The following is a 13600-nucleotide window of genomic DNA, read 5'->3' as shown; positions in this document are numbered from 1 at the left end:
TTTTTTATGTATGTATTTATTTATTTATTTATTTCACTTAAACTGATTCAATTCATTTTGCCAAGCACCACTAGAGGGAAGCCGCATACCACACTTTACACACGTGCACACTCAAACTTGTCCTATGCGTGAATTTGCGTGTGAATGATTGTTTATGTGCCCTGCAATTGAGTGTATAATAATAATAATAATAATAATAATAATAATAATATAGACACGTAGAAAATTAATAAATGTTAATTTATATATTTCAACAAAAGGGAATATGAATAACAATCGTACCCTCCCCCCCCCCCATTTCTCTCTCTCTGTCTCTCTCTCTCGTTTTTTCGTTTTTTTCAGTCTCTCTCTCTCTCTCTCTCTCTCTCTCTCTCTCTCTCTCTCTCTCTCTCTCTCTCACCCAGACCGGATGTTGATTCATGAGTACTTATTTCCGGACTCTGGAATCAAGAAGCGCGCGCACTCTCTTGCAGCTTGACGGCGGCGGAGCTTTTCTTGTGTAGCGGAGGCGGCGCCTCAGTGACAGCCGGGGCGGGCAAAGAGAAGCGGCGGGCGGGCAGAACTCAGCCGAACAGACCGAAGACAACCGACCGGTGGCGGCGGAGCAGCAGCGCCCCTTCTTTTACGGACTTTCGAACCCCGGTCTCCCATGGCTTCTGTGACCAGTGCGGAGCGACGGGCTTTTGCTTTAAAAATCAACAGGTAAAAACAACAACTCTCTTTGTTTTAGTGTAGCTGTTTTGACCAGTTTTAACGGGAACAGGCAGCCACATGTTGAAAGGGCAACAGGTTACTGCTACTGTCTGTGTACTTCACAGTTTTAAAGTTAACTTTGTTGAATGAATGCATGCATTACTACTATTTCCTGTTGAATAGTTTCATGCATATCCTGTGGTGTGTCACATAAGTGATTATGCTATAATGTACATGAGTAGGCATGTGCTCATAGTTCCTGCAGGTGTAGAGGAAGTCACTACTGTACATGGAAGTCCATTGTGTCTTATGCTCAATGCTAACTCATTAAAACAACCTAACAGGGGAGCTTCCTGAGAATAACTGTCAATGCATGTGACGCTTCCCTCTTTTTGCAGTGAGACACGTGATGGTTTTGAACCAGTGTTTTCTCAAACTTTGTTGTGTGTCCAAAAAGTGGATAGACAGATTATGGACTCTGTCCCTGTCACTTTAAATTGCTGGCACATCCATCCATCCTTTTTCTGTACCACTTATTATGGAGAAGTGGATCTGCTGGAGCCTACCCCAGCTGAAATCAGTTGAGAAACCCTGGACTGGTCGCCAGCCAATCGCAGGTCACATATTATGTACTATGTAGGCAAACATAGTTAACCATTAATACCTAAGGACAATTTAGAGCAGGGGTGGCCGATTATTTTTGCAAAGGAGACACATGAGAAATTGGAACACATGCCGAGGGCAAAGCCAACATGCTATCATCATGTTTGTTCTATGTTGGTTTTATTTTATTGCGAAAATGCATATTGTCTTGTGTCAATAAAAATGACATGTGTAGATATTAGGGGTGTGCATCTGTCCAAACGAGGATTCAATATGACTCTCGATGCATAGGGTACGATGCAATCCAAGGATGTTGGTATTTTAAAATCTAACAATTTAATTTGATTTAGTTGGGATTATGATTATATGTGGTGTATTTCTCTCATAAAAGACAATTCAATATAATTTTCCTTACATGGGGTGCCATACGATTGAGTTAATTAAATCAAAACAGAATTTCTGATACAAATCAGTTTTTGTTACATTCAGATATATTGTTATAATTAAAAACATCTCTGATATTCTTCTTAGTTTGATAGACAGTTCACCCCACATATTCACGGTTCATCACTCGCCAATTTATACACGGTATTTGCGTTTTGTTTTTTTGCTTTTTAATTTGCTGATTATATCTCATCTATCTCTGTGGTCGGGCCAAAGTTAATTAAAGCATTAAAGTGGCACAATTTGGTAGAGTCATGGTGTTGACGTTATAGGTTTAATTCAGTGATAGTGTTTTTTGTTTGCATTTGAGATGTCCTGTTTTGATGATTGTAGGGCTGAATGATTTATCTTTATCTGGGGAAAATCAAGATTTTAGATAATGCGATGATGTGATTGCCAAAACTGTGTTTTTTCAGAGCTTTTATCCCCCCAGACTCAATCCCAAAATCCCCCAAAACTGTCCCGTCATGTTTTCCGAAACACGAAAAGTTGGATATTGTAACGCCCTCGTATGTGGTTCAAGGCCGACAGTTGCTGATGCTCTCCAGTTGTCTTATTCCCACCAGCGTTAACAGAATGCACATTCAATCAAGAGCTGCTATCTGCCACAGCTCACACTCAGTCACTCCGCACATTGACTGCCTCACTTAAGCCAGCGTTCAAGCTTGTATAGCGCTTGACTCTTTGATCCTCTGATCATTTGCTCTTCCATCTTAAAAGACATCATAGACATACTGACAAATGCAAATAAAGAGAAAGCAACTTTTAACTTAATAATACAACTACGTATATATACAATTATTTACAAGAATGATGGGAAGTGCGTGGCTTCATCATCGCTACAATATGTAAAACTAATAAGTAGCTAAGTAAATGACACACCGAGCAAGAGAGAACAGGAAGACAAGCTAATGTGTGTGCTAATGTGAAAACTAGCGTCGCAAAAGAACCAAAAAAGTGCTTAAGTGTACAGTACACTATTCTTAGAAGTCTGTCTGCAACCGTGTTAAGGCATAGAAGAGCACCCAGCGATGAACAGCAAATTAGCATTATGATTAATAAGTGTCTAGGGGAAAAGAAATAACAGAACAGCTACACAGTAGGTACACATTCGAAAACCAAAAATTAATCGATGACCGTTTATGTCAGCCATGACAAGGAGTACAAGGTTAAAAGTACATTAGTATATTAAATATTTATAATAGCAGCAATATTGACTTGAGTTTTGCTGAATTGTGACACAAATTAGGGATGTTTCTGCTGCATGCGCCACATGCATTGAATAACTGCTTTTTATTGTTGTCACAGGGGCTTGTGTGCAGTTCACACTATCTTTCTTATAAGAACTCATCAAGCCACACAGAGTGGGTAGTGTCTCATTTTTGCATTTAACAGGGTGGTGAGGGTGAAACGTGTGATGTAATTCTTGATCCTTAGGGACTGAGTATTTTTTTAAGACACCCAGTGTTTCCCACACCATGTTAATATTTGGGTGGGCCACCCAAGTAAATTGGCCACCACCCAAGAAGTTTTTCAGAAAATCTATTAAAAATATATTTAAAAAGAAAAAAAAAACCCGTGTTGTGAAAGGATATACCGCATGTAACGTTAGCTCACCGTCACTCACTTGTAAATCATGAGGCTAGAGGAGACGTAGTAACAGGACTGAGAACCCGCCTCCCACCCCCCCCCCCCCCGCCTGAGTCCACCCACCCAAGTAGATTTCAAATCTGTGGAAAACACTGGACACCTGTAAACTCTTCACTGTAGTTATGTCCCCCCCCAAAAAAACATTTATCAGTGAATTATGCATTCATCTTAACGGGGGAAAAATGGCATATGAAGGAGGTATGTCCTCGCTCTGAAAGTGTACAGTTTGGTGCTGATCCTAATTATGATTGTTCTGCCTTGGCAGAGGTTTGCACATTCCACTTTTGCAACATGGTCGTCCAATGTGAGAGATGCAGAGTAATCAAAGTGCTTACTCACTGTAACATTCGTTTATAAAGTGCAGAAGCAGCATTGTCTTAATCCCCCTTTTTTTGCCATTTGTTATTGGACTTTCAACTTTAAAACAACAACAAGAACAGTTTTTCATATTCTAGCACGTTGTTTTCTGTGCTGGATAGATGTAACCTTTTTTCCCTGTCGGGGCCAGTATGATATATCGAACAAATCTTCATTGTATATTGTGAGCATGTATTGGTTATTTTTATTTATTTATTTTCATAGCAGTTCTGCTAAGATTCAGTAACTATGCATAGAAATAGTCCTCATATCACATGCCACTGTTTTCATCATCATGTCAAATCCTTTATCCATTCCAGGGGGGATGTACCAAACTGGCAGTTTTTATTTTTTTTTTATAATCCGTGACACATCAAGGATGGTGCTTTACTGTGCAGCGCTGAGCTCAGCTGCAAAAGGATGTGAGGGATTTTTGGGCCACAGCCTGAATCCAGTGATGAGCCAGCAGAGCAGCTGCTTGCAGGGTGCCGTTAGGCCAAGGACGCGTGCCAATGATACGCCCATTGATAGTGAAATGATCTTCTTAATCACAATAGAATAAATAATTATCAGTTTAGTGTCATTGTGTAAACATGATGAATTGCGCACTTTATGGAATCAGTATAACACTAGAAATGGGCATTTGGCCTCCATTGAAAATGCTTAAACATTATTTTGTTTATGTTTTTTTAAATAGAATGAGAAATAATTTAAAATGTAGCCAATGCAAGAAAAACAAACACACTTTTCCAACACTGATTATGAGTATCGTGTTCTTTAGCGTGCAAGCAAATTTTGTTTTGGGACTGAAGCAACGGTGCCTTTGCTGGTTGCAAATAAGTAGTGTACTCCATTTCGTTTGAATTGCTTCGACACCATTAATTAACAGTCGGCACCATTAATCAACATTCAGTTCCACATGATTGACAGCATTCTTACTGACTAATTCATCGGATAATATGTTTTTGTACCCATTTTTAACATTATTTCAAGGTAGTATATTTTTAGTAATAATTAAATTAATAAGTAATTTTTGTATACTTTTTATATTCTGTATTTATGCAGACTATACACAGATGTGCAAGTAAGTCACATATGTTACAAGTTGCAAGTAAGCCTTAAATCTTAACCTTCAAGTTTTATGATAATCACGAGCTAGTGTGGCAAAAGTCAAGCAAATAAAATTAAGTCCCTACTAAATTTCAAGCAAGTCAAATGAAGTAATTACTTAGGTTAAGCAAGTCATAAGTCAAGTCATACACAATTTACAGCTATTTGCACAGTGGCCACTTTGCACTCAGTATGTGTATTTGCATTATAGCAGTATGCTGTACTAACACTCACTATCACATCATTTGTTTTAAAACAGTCAGCTGCAGTAATGTTCAATCAGCTTTTGGTAAGCTTAACTGTGAAATTAATGTTGTAAAGTTTACCTGTCTTTGTGGATTTTATAGTAACGGATGAAGTTGGATGTCATAGTTGTTGTGTCTCTTATATTTGAGTTGTAAACCGTAGCCACTCTCTTTTTCCTGATTTTATTCTCATTTAGTCCCTTCCAGATGAATTGGGAAGGAAATCCTGTGTAGGCCTACATCCATTCGTGGACATTGTGCTGCTCTGGTTTCACTTCAGTTTTTTCACCATAAAATGTTGTTTTTTCATCATTAGCAGAAAAAAAGGGCAGAAAGAAGAAGTGTTCAATGCGATATAGCACAACACGTGTTTGCAAGTAAAGAGAAGTAGCATGGTGGTAAGGTAATCATGAACATATGGTAACAGGTGCGAGGGCAGCTGTGGTTGTCGGGCCTCCACCATTCAATACTTCTTAAGTGAATGGGGGTGGTCCAGATCGAGTTACATTTGCTCTGACTAAAATCCATAAAAAGATACCAAAAAATGTAATAAGAATGAATCTCAAGTTGACAGTAAGATTTGTCTTGGTCACTTTGGCTCGCTCCTGTGTTTGTGCGTGCCTGCCCCTGACAGGAAGCAAAGTCGTGATGGCGCTGATAGCACTAAGGCCCATTAAAGTCTGGAGACATATGATAGGATGAGACACACAGAGGGGGCATCCCGCTGCCACAATCCTCTTGAAGTGGACGCCACACCACCCTCTGTTATTCTTCCACTTCCTCTTTGGATCAGATGACGGAAGATGGTCTTTTTCGAGGGGGGGGGGGGGGGCTGTTTGCATGGTCTTGCGTCGTGATGGTGACACCTAATCAATTAAGGGACATTTACCATCAAGCATATTTGGTTCTGTCAGGTACACATTGTTTACCATTTTCGTTGCATTTCTTCGGTTATAAGGAATTTGGTATTTTTTTGGCCAGCACAATGAAATAGTGGTTTGTGTGTCTGCTTCACAGTCGAGAGGTTCTTTGTTTGAATCTCTGCTGGGATGTTTTCTCTGGGTACTCTGTCTTCCTCCCACATTACAAAAACACGCAAGTTAGGTTAATTGAACACAAAATTGTGCATAGTTGGAATTGTTGTGTTTGCCTAAATGTGCCCTGCAGTTGGCTGGCAATCAGTCCACAGTGTATCTACGCCTCTTGCACAATTGGCTGGGATAGGCTCCAACTCTTCCGCTTTAGAAAATGGATGATGGACGGATTGGATAGCAGCACAGTAGCCTTCCTAGTAGTTTGTTCGTCGACCTCACAGTTAAAAAAAATATCTAAGACAACAATGCAACAATGGTGCAGTTTGTCTGTTGTTGAGCAAGATATTCAAATCCCTACAAGCAACCCTCTCCATAAAATTGGCACACTTCACAAATTTGGCACATATTCTGCATAGTTAATAATTAAAAGCATGAAGCTTTGTTTCTACAAATGAATGTGTAATGCTTTGTGTAACAAACCTCATGAGCACATGCTCTGAAGAGTTAAATTCCATCTCTCCATTCTGGCATGAGCTTATCCCAGCTGATTTAGGGAGAGGGTTGACACATACGCTTAATAAATACTGATAATCAAGAGCAGAGTTTCCCATTCAGACATTCAGAATGTAGCACTATGAGGGGGTAAAATGTGTGTGTGTGGGGAGGGGGTGGGGTGATGCTGTCACATATTCAGGAAGGCTTGCGCAACGATTGCAGAAATGCTGACAAAAACACACCATATGCACACACAGCAAGTGCAGGCCTGTAGCGTAGGACAACGTGACGCAACAAAATTAGCTGCTATTGGGGGGAGAGAAACAACTTGTGCGCAGGTTCTAGAAACACGAGTAAATACAAGATTCGAGTAAGTACATTTTGACCAACATGTGCTGCTTGTGACTTGCATAGTTTGAAGTCTGACATAGTTGTTGACACTTTGGGGGCATGTCTATCAAGTTTTATGTGAAATAAGGCATTAGTATAATGTATTGTTTGTCTCTGACGACATTGTAGTTCCTCTGCATCAGGGATAGGAGTGGATGTGTTTCCATCCATCCAACCACCATCACTTATCTACCACTACCACAACCCATAACAAATAGTACGCTACATGCTATTTTGCCTCAGTTTCTTCAACACACAATTAATCAGTAATTTCACACAATTGACCAATTGTTTGATTATTATGCCCATCTCCAAGTTTGCCTGCATCCAAAGCATTGCCGTTCCCCCTTCCCGGTGGCTGATAATTATCGGCAATTATCGACCAATTTGACGTCAAACAGATAAACCAGATAATAAAGAAATCCGCCAAAAATAATAGACATGCCATGTTGGTCCATCTTTTGTGTTTGTGGCTCAAGTTGTGCCCAATTCCTCAACCTCTCCCCTCTCCTATGGTAGTGTCGCATATTTGTGACATCATAATGCGCGTGACCTTGTGTTCACAGAAGATGCATCATTGCGACATGGCAGTCGCCAGTGTGGGTTTTCTTTACTGTTCTCCCTAAAATGTTACCCTTGCAGTTTTTTGTTGCACTTTTAAAACATGACTGTTTTGTTTTGGCAAACTCAAAATGAGTTACTGGTTGTCATTAAAGCAGAGATATCAATAAAATTCAGCTTCATGGTGCTTTACACAAGCTTCAATGTTTTTGTACATGTTAGCCTTATAGTTGGAGTCAAAATTATATTTGTATTTATGTTAATTTTGCAAACAATTAGCGGCTTACTTATCGGTTATCGACATCAGCACTATTTAAATTATTTGTTTATCGGTATCTGTTGAAAATAGCATTATCGAGCATCCCTATTTTTTTTGGCCTTCCATAGGCCTATTTGTCCATCCATCCATCCATCCATTTTCTTGACCGCTTTTCCTCACAAGGGTCGCGGGGGTGCTGGAGCCTATCCCAGCTGGCTTCGGGCAGTAGGCAGGGTACACCCTGAACTGGTTGCCAGCCAATCACAGGGCACACAGAGACAAACAACCATACTCACAATCACACCTAGGGACAATTTGGAGTGTTCAATTAACCTGCCATGCATGTCTTTGGAATGTGGGAGGAAACCGGAGTACCCGGTGAAAACCCACGCAAGCACGGGGAGAACATGCAAACTCCACCCAGGAAGGCCGAAGCCCGGACTCGATCTCACGTCCTCAGCACTGGGAGGCGGACGTGCTAACCAGTCAGCCACCGTGCTGCCCAGGCCTATTTGTAACATGGTCTAATTGTGTTGTCTTTGTGCAATAATCCACGAAGAACAATTTTTGGTAATGATGTTACATGGGTATTGTTTTCAAGAACAGTAAACTGACTGTTAGTGGATTTGTCTTCAGGGTGTTGGCTGTGCCTGATGATGTCACCTAGAAACAGGCATCAATATTTGTGACTATTTCCTGACTTAATCATTAGTTGCAGTCTCTTCTTTGTCATTGTCCAGTCGTCCTCTCATTTAAGTTAACTTGTTAAAAAACATTTTGGATAACTCCTGCACGGCTGCAGCATGAGTTGCCGATGCACCACTGCTTGGCTGCACTCAGGTTTTATTTTGGGACGACATCGTCAAGCTAAAAGGGAGAGCCGTCTGGGAAATGACTTAGTGTTCGACTGTTTGTTCTCGGGGATCTAAGTCCCTGATGTCCTTGACTGGACTGACACAGCAGAATGGTGATACGACACATAACTCTTCCTATCCTGTAATTCCTGTTGTATCGTTTCCTTATCACTGCACAATCTGTGTCTTTTTTTTATTTTTATTATTTGTTATCGCTCAAATATTAGACAGTTTACTACAGTTTCGGTTTCTTCACAATTGTTATCGCTCAAATGCAGTTTTATTCAACATTTATAGTGAACAAAATTAGCAGAATTAATTCAAGATTCATGGCCAAATACTTGCTCGATAAATCTGCTTTTCAGGGTGTTTTCCAGCCAAACGATGGCAAGGTCCATGAAGACAATAGTCACAGGCTGCTTGTGTGCTGTGATGAAATAATGCCTGTGTGCTGCTGGCAAGGCCTGATTACTGTTTTACTTGCCTGCTCTTTTTATAGCCAAGCACTTTGTGTTTTGAATGGTAGCAGGCAACCACAATGGGCGCGCTTGTGAATATGCTTGTGCACATGCAAGGAATACTTTTCTTCAGTTTAAGTTTTGTAGTGACATAGATATATATATGTAAGGGCTTTGTCTTGGTTATTGCTGTGGAATCTATGTAGTAAGGATATTCATGGTGTACTTTGTGGTTTTAGGGTTAGGGCTTGTCCCTTAAGAAGTGGAGTGTTAAAAACATTTTTACAAGGCTTGAATTGCTGCGCATACTAGTTCAGCGCAGTCATCAATGGTCAATACACTGTCTGAGTCAGAAAAACTTGAATGTTTTTTTTTTGTATTGGCTCAGTAGCTGCATAAAAGTGAAACCAGAGCATTCCACAGTCTTGCAGTACAGAGGTTGTCTACCATTTATAGACCTCTCGTAAATGGTTTATTTCATTTAGTTCAAGACGATGAATCCGTTATGCTCCCATCTCAAAGTTGACCAAACAGATGATATTAATGATCATAAAGGCTGGAGTGTCACATATTCTACAGAAACAATAGATGGAGAAGTGCGATAGTACTCCAAAGTTGGATGTCCCAATTGTCCTTTTTTGGGGAAAAATAACACTCAAAAGTTGTCCAAAAACTCAAATTCATGTGTAACGCAGAAGACCTCACCAGAATTCACCAGGGATCATTTTAGCGAGCATCAAAAGATTCATTTGATAGCCTGTTTACTGTGAAGAAGGCTGTGGCATGTACATGTACATCAAAATGTATATGACATAAGCAGACCCAACATTTGCTGCTAGCATTAGCTTGTAGCAAACTTATTTTTTACATTTATATGGCCATTAAGCATGGTAAAATAATTGGCTGTACAGTTGGTAAAGGTTTTTGAAGAGATCAGTTTAATTCTCCTTTTTTCTTATGGAAATTTTGGCTCTGTTGTTTTGCCTGTGTCATACACTCAACCCTCTTCAGGATCTGCAGTTCACTTGTGTTGCATGAATGGTTTGGTGTAATCATTCACAGTTTGTGTACTAAAAGCTCTAAAAGGTGAGGTTCGGGTGTTGGTTTCTGTTTTGTGCTTCTATCTGTCTACTCCTTGAACATGTTCAAAATGTTTGTTGATACTTAAAGTGTGTGTATGAGGAGTTTTGAATGTGACCCGGAATGTAGTATACACAGCATTTGTGCCTGCTTCCTATAACATGATTTTTAATGCTCCTTTCCTGTATCCATTAATGGGTTTCAATTTTCAAACATTAGGCGAAGTAGTTGTGAATACATAAAATGCAGGACTAACGTCGGACTTTGCTCCGAAAACTCTATGCCGCTCACCCACCCGTGCATTTCTTCACCTTCCTGGTATGTCATGTCTTTACTAACATAACACGTGACATTGTTTGTAATTGGATGGTTTGTCTCATTAAAACAGAGAGATTTTACAGTGGACCATCTAAGATCTAAGACATCCCCTTCTCTTAGCACTTTACTGAGGCTGGTCCGTTTTTTTTAATAATTTGCAAAAATGGTCCACAGAAGTCAGAATACATATGTGATAGCTATTTAAAATATTGTGCGACTTAAGAGGAATATTTTTTTTCTGACTATTTTGGTCGACATCTGCATTATAGATGACTTTTAGTCTCCAGAGGCTTATATTGTCAGATACAGTATGTACAGTCAAATGCACTTACATTTTCTCAAACGACTGTCTGAATCTTATGAGGATGCATCATGAGTCATCACGCTTGAGTGGTGTTACTATACTGGTCCTCCTCCACTTTTGACTGGCCTTATAGCGGTAATTAGCGACACTTTGGAATTGCCGCTCTTGTTACATATATATTTGGAACCAGACATTAACATGGACAAGTGGGCAGTGCTGTGGTGTGAGTTCAGCACTGGCATGGCATGGCCTGCCCTTATTGTGCACTACCATGGATATAAAAAGTTAACACGTCCCTTTCAAATGCCAGCTTTTACTGTCTGTAGAAAAAATAGACCCATATACAGTGGAACCTCCAAAGTTTATTACAGTTTATTTCATAATGCGAGGTGACCAGGGTGTTCTAATTTCCCCCCAAAAATTTCCTTTAGCAAATAATGCAATTTATTTTCTTAAAGGCTTTAACTGCTACCTTTATTAAATCTTTATTAACTGTTTGTGTCCAGGCAAGGTTTTTAATAGCATTATGACATTTGTAACTGTCACTGTAGAATTAATGCAGAACTATTACTATACTAAAAGGAAAGCTTAACAGAAAAACTAATATGTGTATATAATGTATAATATACAAAAATCAAAATAATAAAAGTCCCTGTACAAACTTTGAACCATTGGTTTATACAATTGTTAGACATTTTCCTTCTGTTTTAAAAGTGTGTCAATCCCAATACAAATATTAATTCATGTTTGTTTTTTAGGGACGCATAGAGGTTGAATTGCAACAAACTTCCTCACTGGTTTATTCTTTTCACTCTCTGTCTGGCCTGCCCACTTTTTGGCATTGCAAACACACAACTAACCACACTTGCACACCCACTGTATCTTCCCAGTGTCCTTGAATGTATGCAACCCTCCATTGCAACGTCCTGTAGATTTTCTGCCGCAGCCTGACCCTTAAATCAGGACCCCGTATTTATACCACGGGGTGCCAACGTGACAAAGCCTCCACTTGAGCTTCTGTAGTATGGAGAGAACAATAGTGTGAATGGAATCGCCATGGATGAGCAATTCAAACTAATGCGAGTGGGAACAATAGTGGAGCTGGAGTTGTAACATTCAGTAAGTTCTATGACGTCCCTGTTGTTTGAAGTATGCAGATAAATATTATTTTAAACAATGTTCGATGTGTGTTGAAACTTGGAACTGATGAAGTTGATGTTATTTGAAAGGTCACAGTTTCCATTAAATCATTGGCATGCTACCACTGACCGTTCCCTCCATGTTTTAATTCCAGGCATTCATCAGCAGAGATCAGACGAAACTTCAGTGGGAATTATGGCTATTATCACAGACGGTCAAACTCCAACGCCTCAACCACAACGTACCTCACAGTGGTGAGTTGTGCTTTGTATCCACTGAGTGTGTCATGTAATTCAGAAACATGTGACTCTTATTAATCTAAATAGGAAAACAAACATCCTGCACTTCACGCATTGCTTGCAATGGAAATGAACGCTGCTTGACAACAAAACAAATGCAGTGAGTGACCTCAAGCGATGAACTCTCAACTAAGTTTGTTTTTTTCTCTGGCTTTTTGGTGTTGCAGCGTCAAGAGTGTTTAGTTTTTCTGTGAAAGTGCTGTTTGGGTTTTTCATGAAGATCGGGGGGAAATAGTGCAAAAAATCCCAGAAGAAAAACAAAAAAACAATCCCAAATTATTTTAAAAAATATTGAAAAACATGCATTTTACCCTCTTTTGAAAGTAATCAAAAGCCCAATTGTCAGATGTCTCTGAAAGATTGTCCTCAGCAATTGTCCTGTCATGACTGAATGTTCAGTGTTGATGATCACAAGTCTTTGTGCGTGGTCAACACAAAGTTGTGATGAGCCATGGATTCTGTGATTGGGATGTGAAAGGAAACGACCCGAAGCCGTTGCTGGACACAAATAGAGGAGCAACTAGTTGTGTTGAGTGTTTGTGCTAGTGTCTTATGTATCATACCACAATAAAAATGAAATGAAGAGGAAACTGCTCTGTAGGAACCAGATAAGAACACTTGGTCAATTGTTTGGATTTAATTGCTGTGTAATCACATCTTGTCGAGAAGCGGAGTGCACTAGATTACACGACTGCAAATTGCAGAGAAGCTGTTGATTCTGTCAAAAGCCCGTTTTGACACCGTCAACACAATTAAATGGATTGTCAGCATTTCCCTTTCCGATCAAAGTCATTAAAGGCCCAATTGTCGGATGGCTTAAAGATTATACTAAGTGATTTTCCTGTAATGTGGAATGTTGAGAAGTATTTTAGTTTTCTGCTTCTCGGTCACAAGTGCTTGTGTGTGATCAACATTGATAAATGATGATCCACAGCCAATGTGATTGGGATGGGAAATGGAGCAATAGCTATTTCTTCTTCTACGTATTGAAGGCCCCGTCACACCATGCTACCACTCACAGGTCAATCTTGGTACTACAACAGACAGTTGGCTTGCAGGAGGAGTCTTGTGTGTAGTGTACTATGTTGGTCATATGGAGTACACCACTTACGATCAGTAAGCACACACATTTTTTTGTGTCTCACATTTTCTAAAAATCCGTTAAGATGTAAAAAATCAGTATGTTTGCACTTCTTTAGAAGTGTACTTTTACACACTTGGGAGATTCCGTCCGCTGTAAAGTTGGCGACAAGCTGAGCGACTCAGACTCTGTGAAGCTGACGGGATGATGCACAGTAATCCATCG

At 39.8% G+C, this 13600-nt stretch overlaps 1 protein-coding gene across 3 annotated transcripts in view; it reads left to right on the top strand.

The window, feature by feature from the left end:
* The first annotated feature begins 451 nt into the window (after nt 1-451).
* The window catches only part of dock8 (dedicator of cytokinesis 8), a 73692-nt gene continuing 60543 nt past the window's right edge, over nt 452-13600 (top strand). For all 3 annotated transcript variants that reach the window (XM_077560501.1, XM_077560502.1, XM_077560500.1), the window contains exons 1-2: nt 452-702; nt 12150-12249. In XM_077560501.1, coding sequence (XP_077416627.1) covers nt 650-702; nt 12150-12249 — 153 coding nt within the window. In that variant the 5' untranslated portion in view covers nt 452-649. The remainder of the gene's footprint in view (nt 703-12149; nt 12250-13600) is intronic.

The sequence above is a fragment of the Vanacampus margaritifer genome, chromosome 3, assembly GCF_051991255.1.
Source record: "Vanacampus margaritifer isolate UIUO_Vmar chromosome 3, RoL_Vmar_1.0, whole genome shotgun sequence".
Lineage (NCBI taxonomy): Eukaryota > Metazoa > Chordata > Actinopteri > Syngnathiformes > Syngnathidae > Vanacampus > Vanacampus margaritifer.
This window is presented reverse-complemented; position numbering and strand designations above follow the sequence as displayed.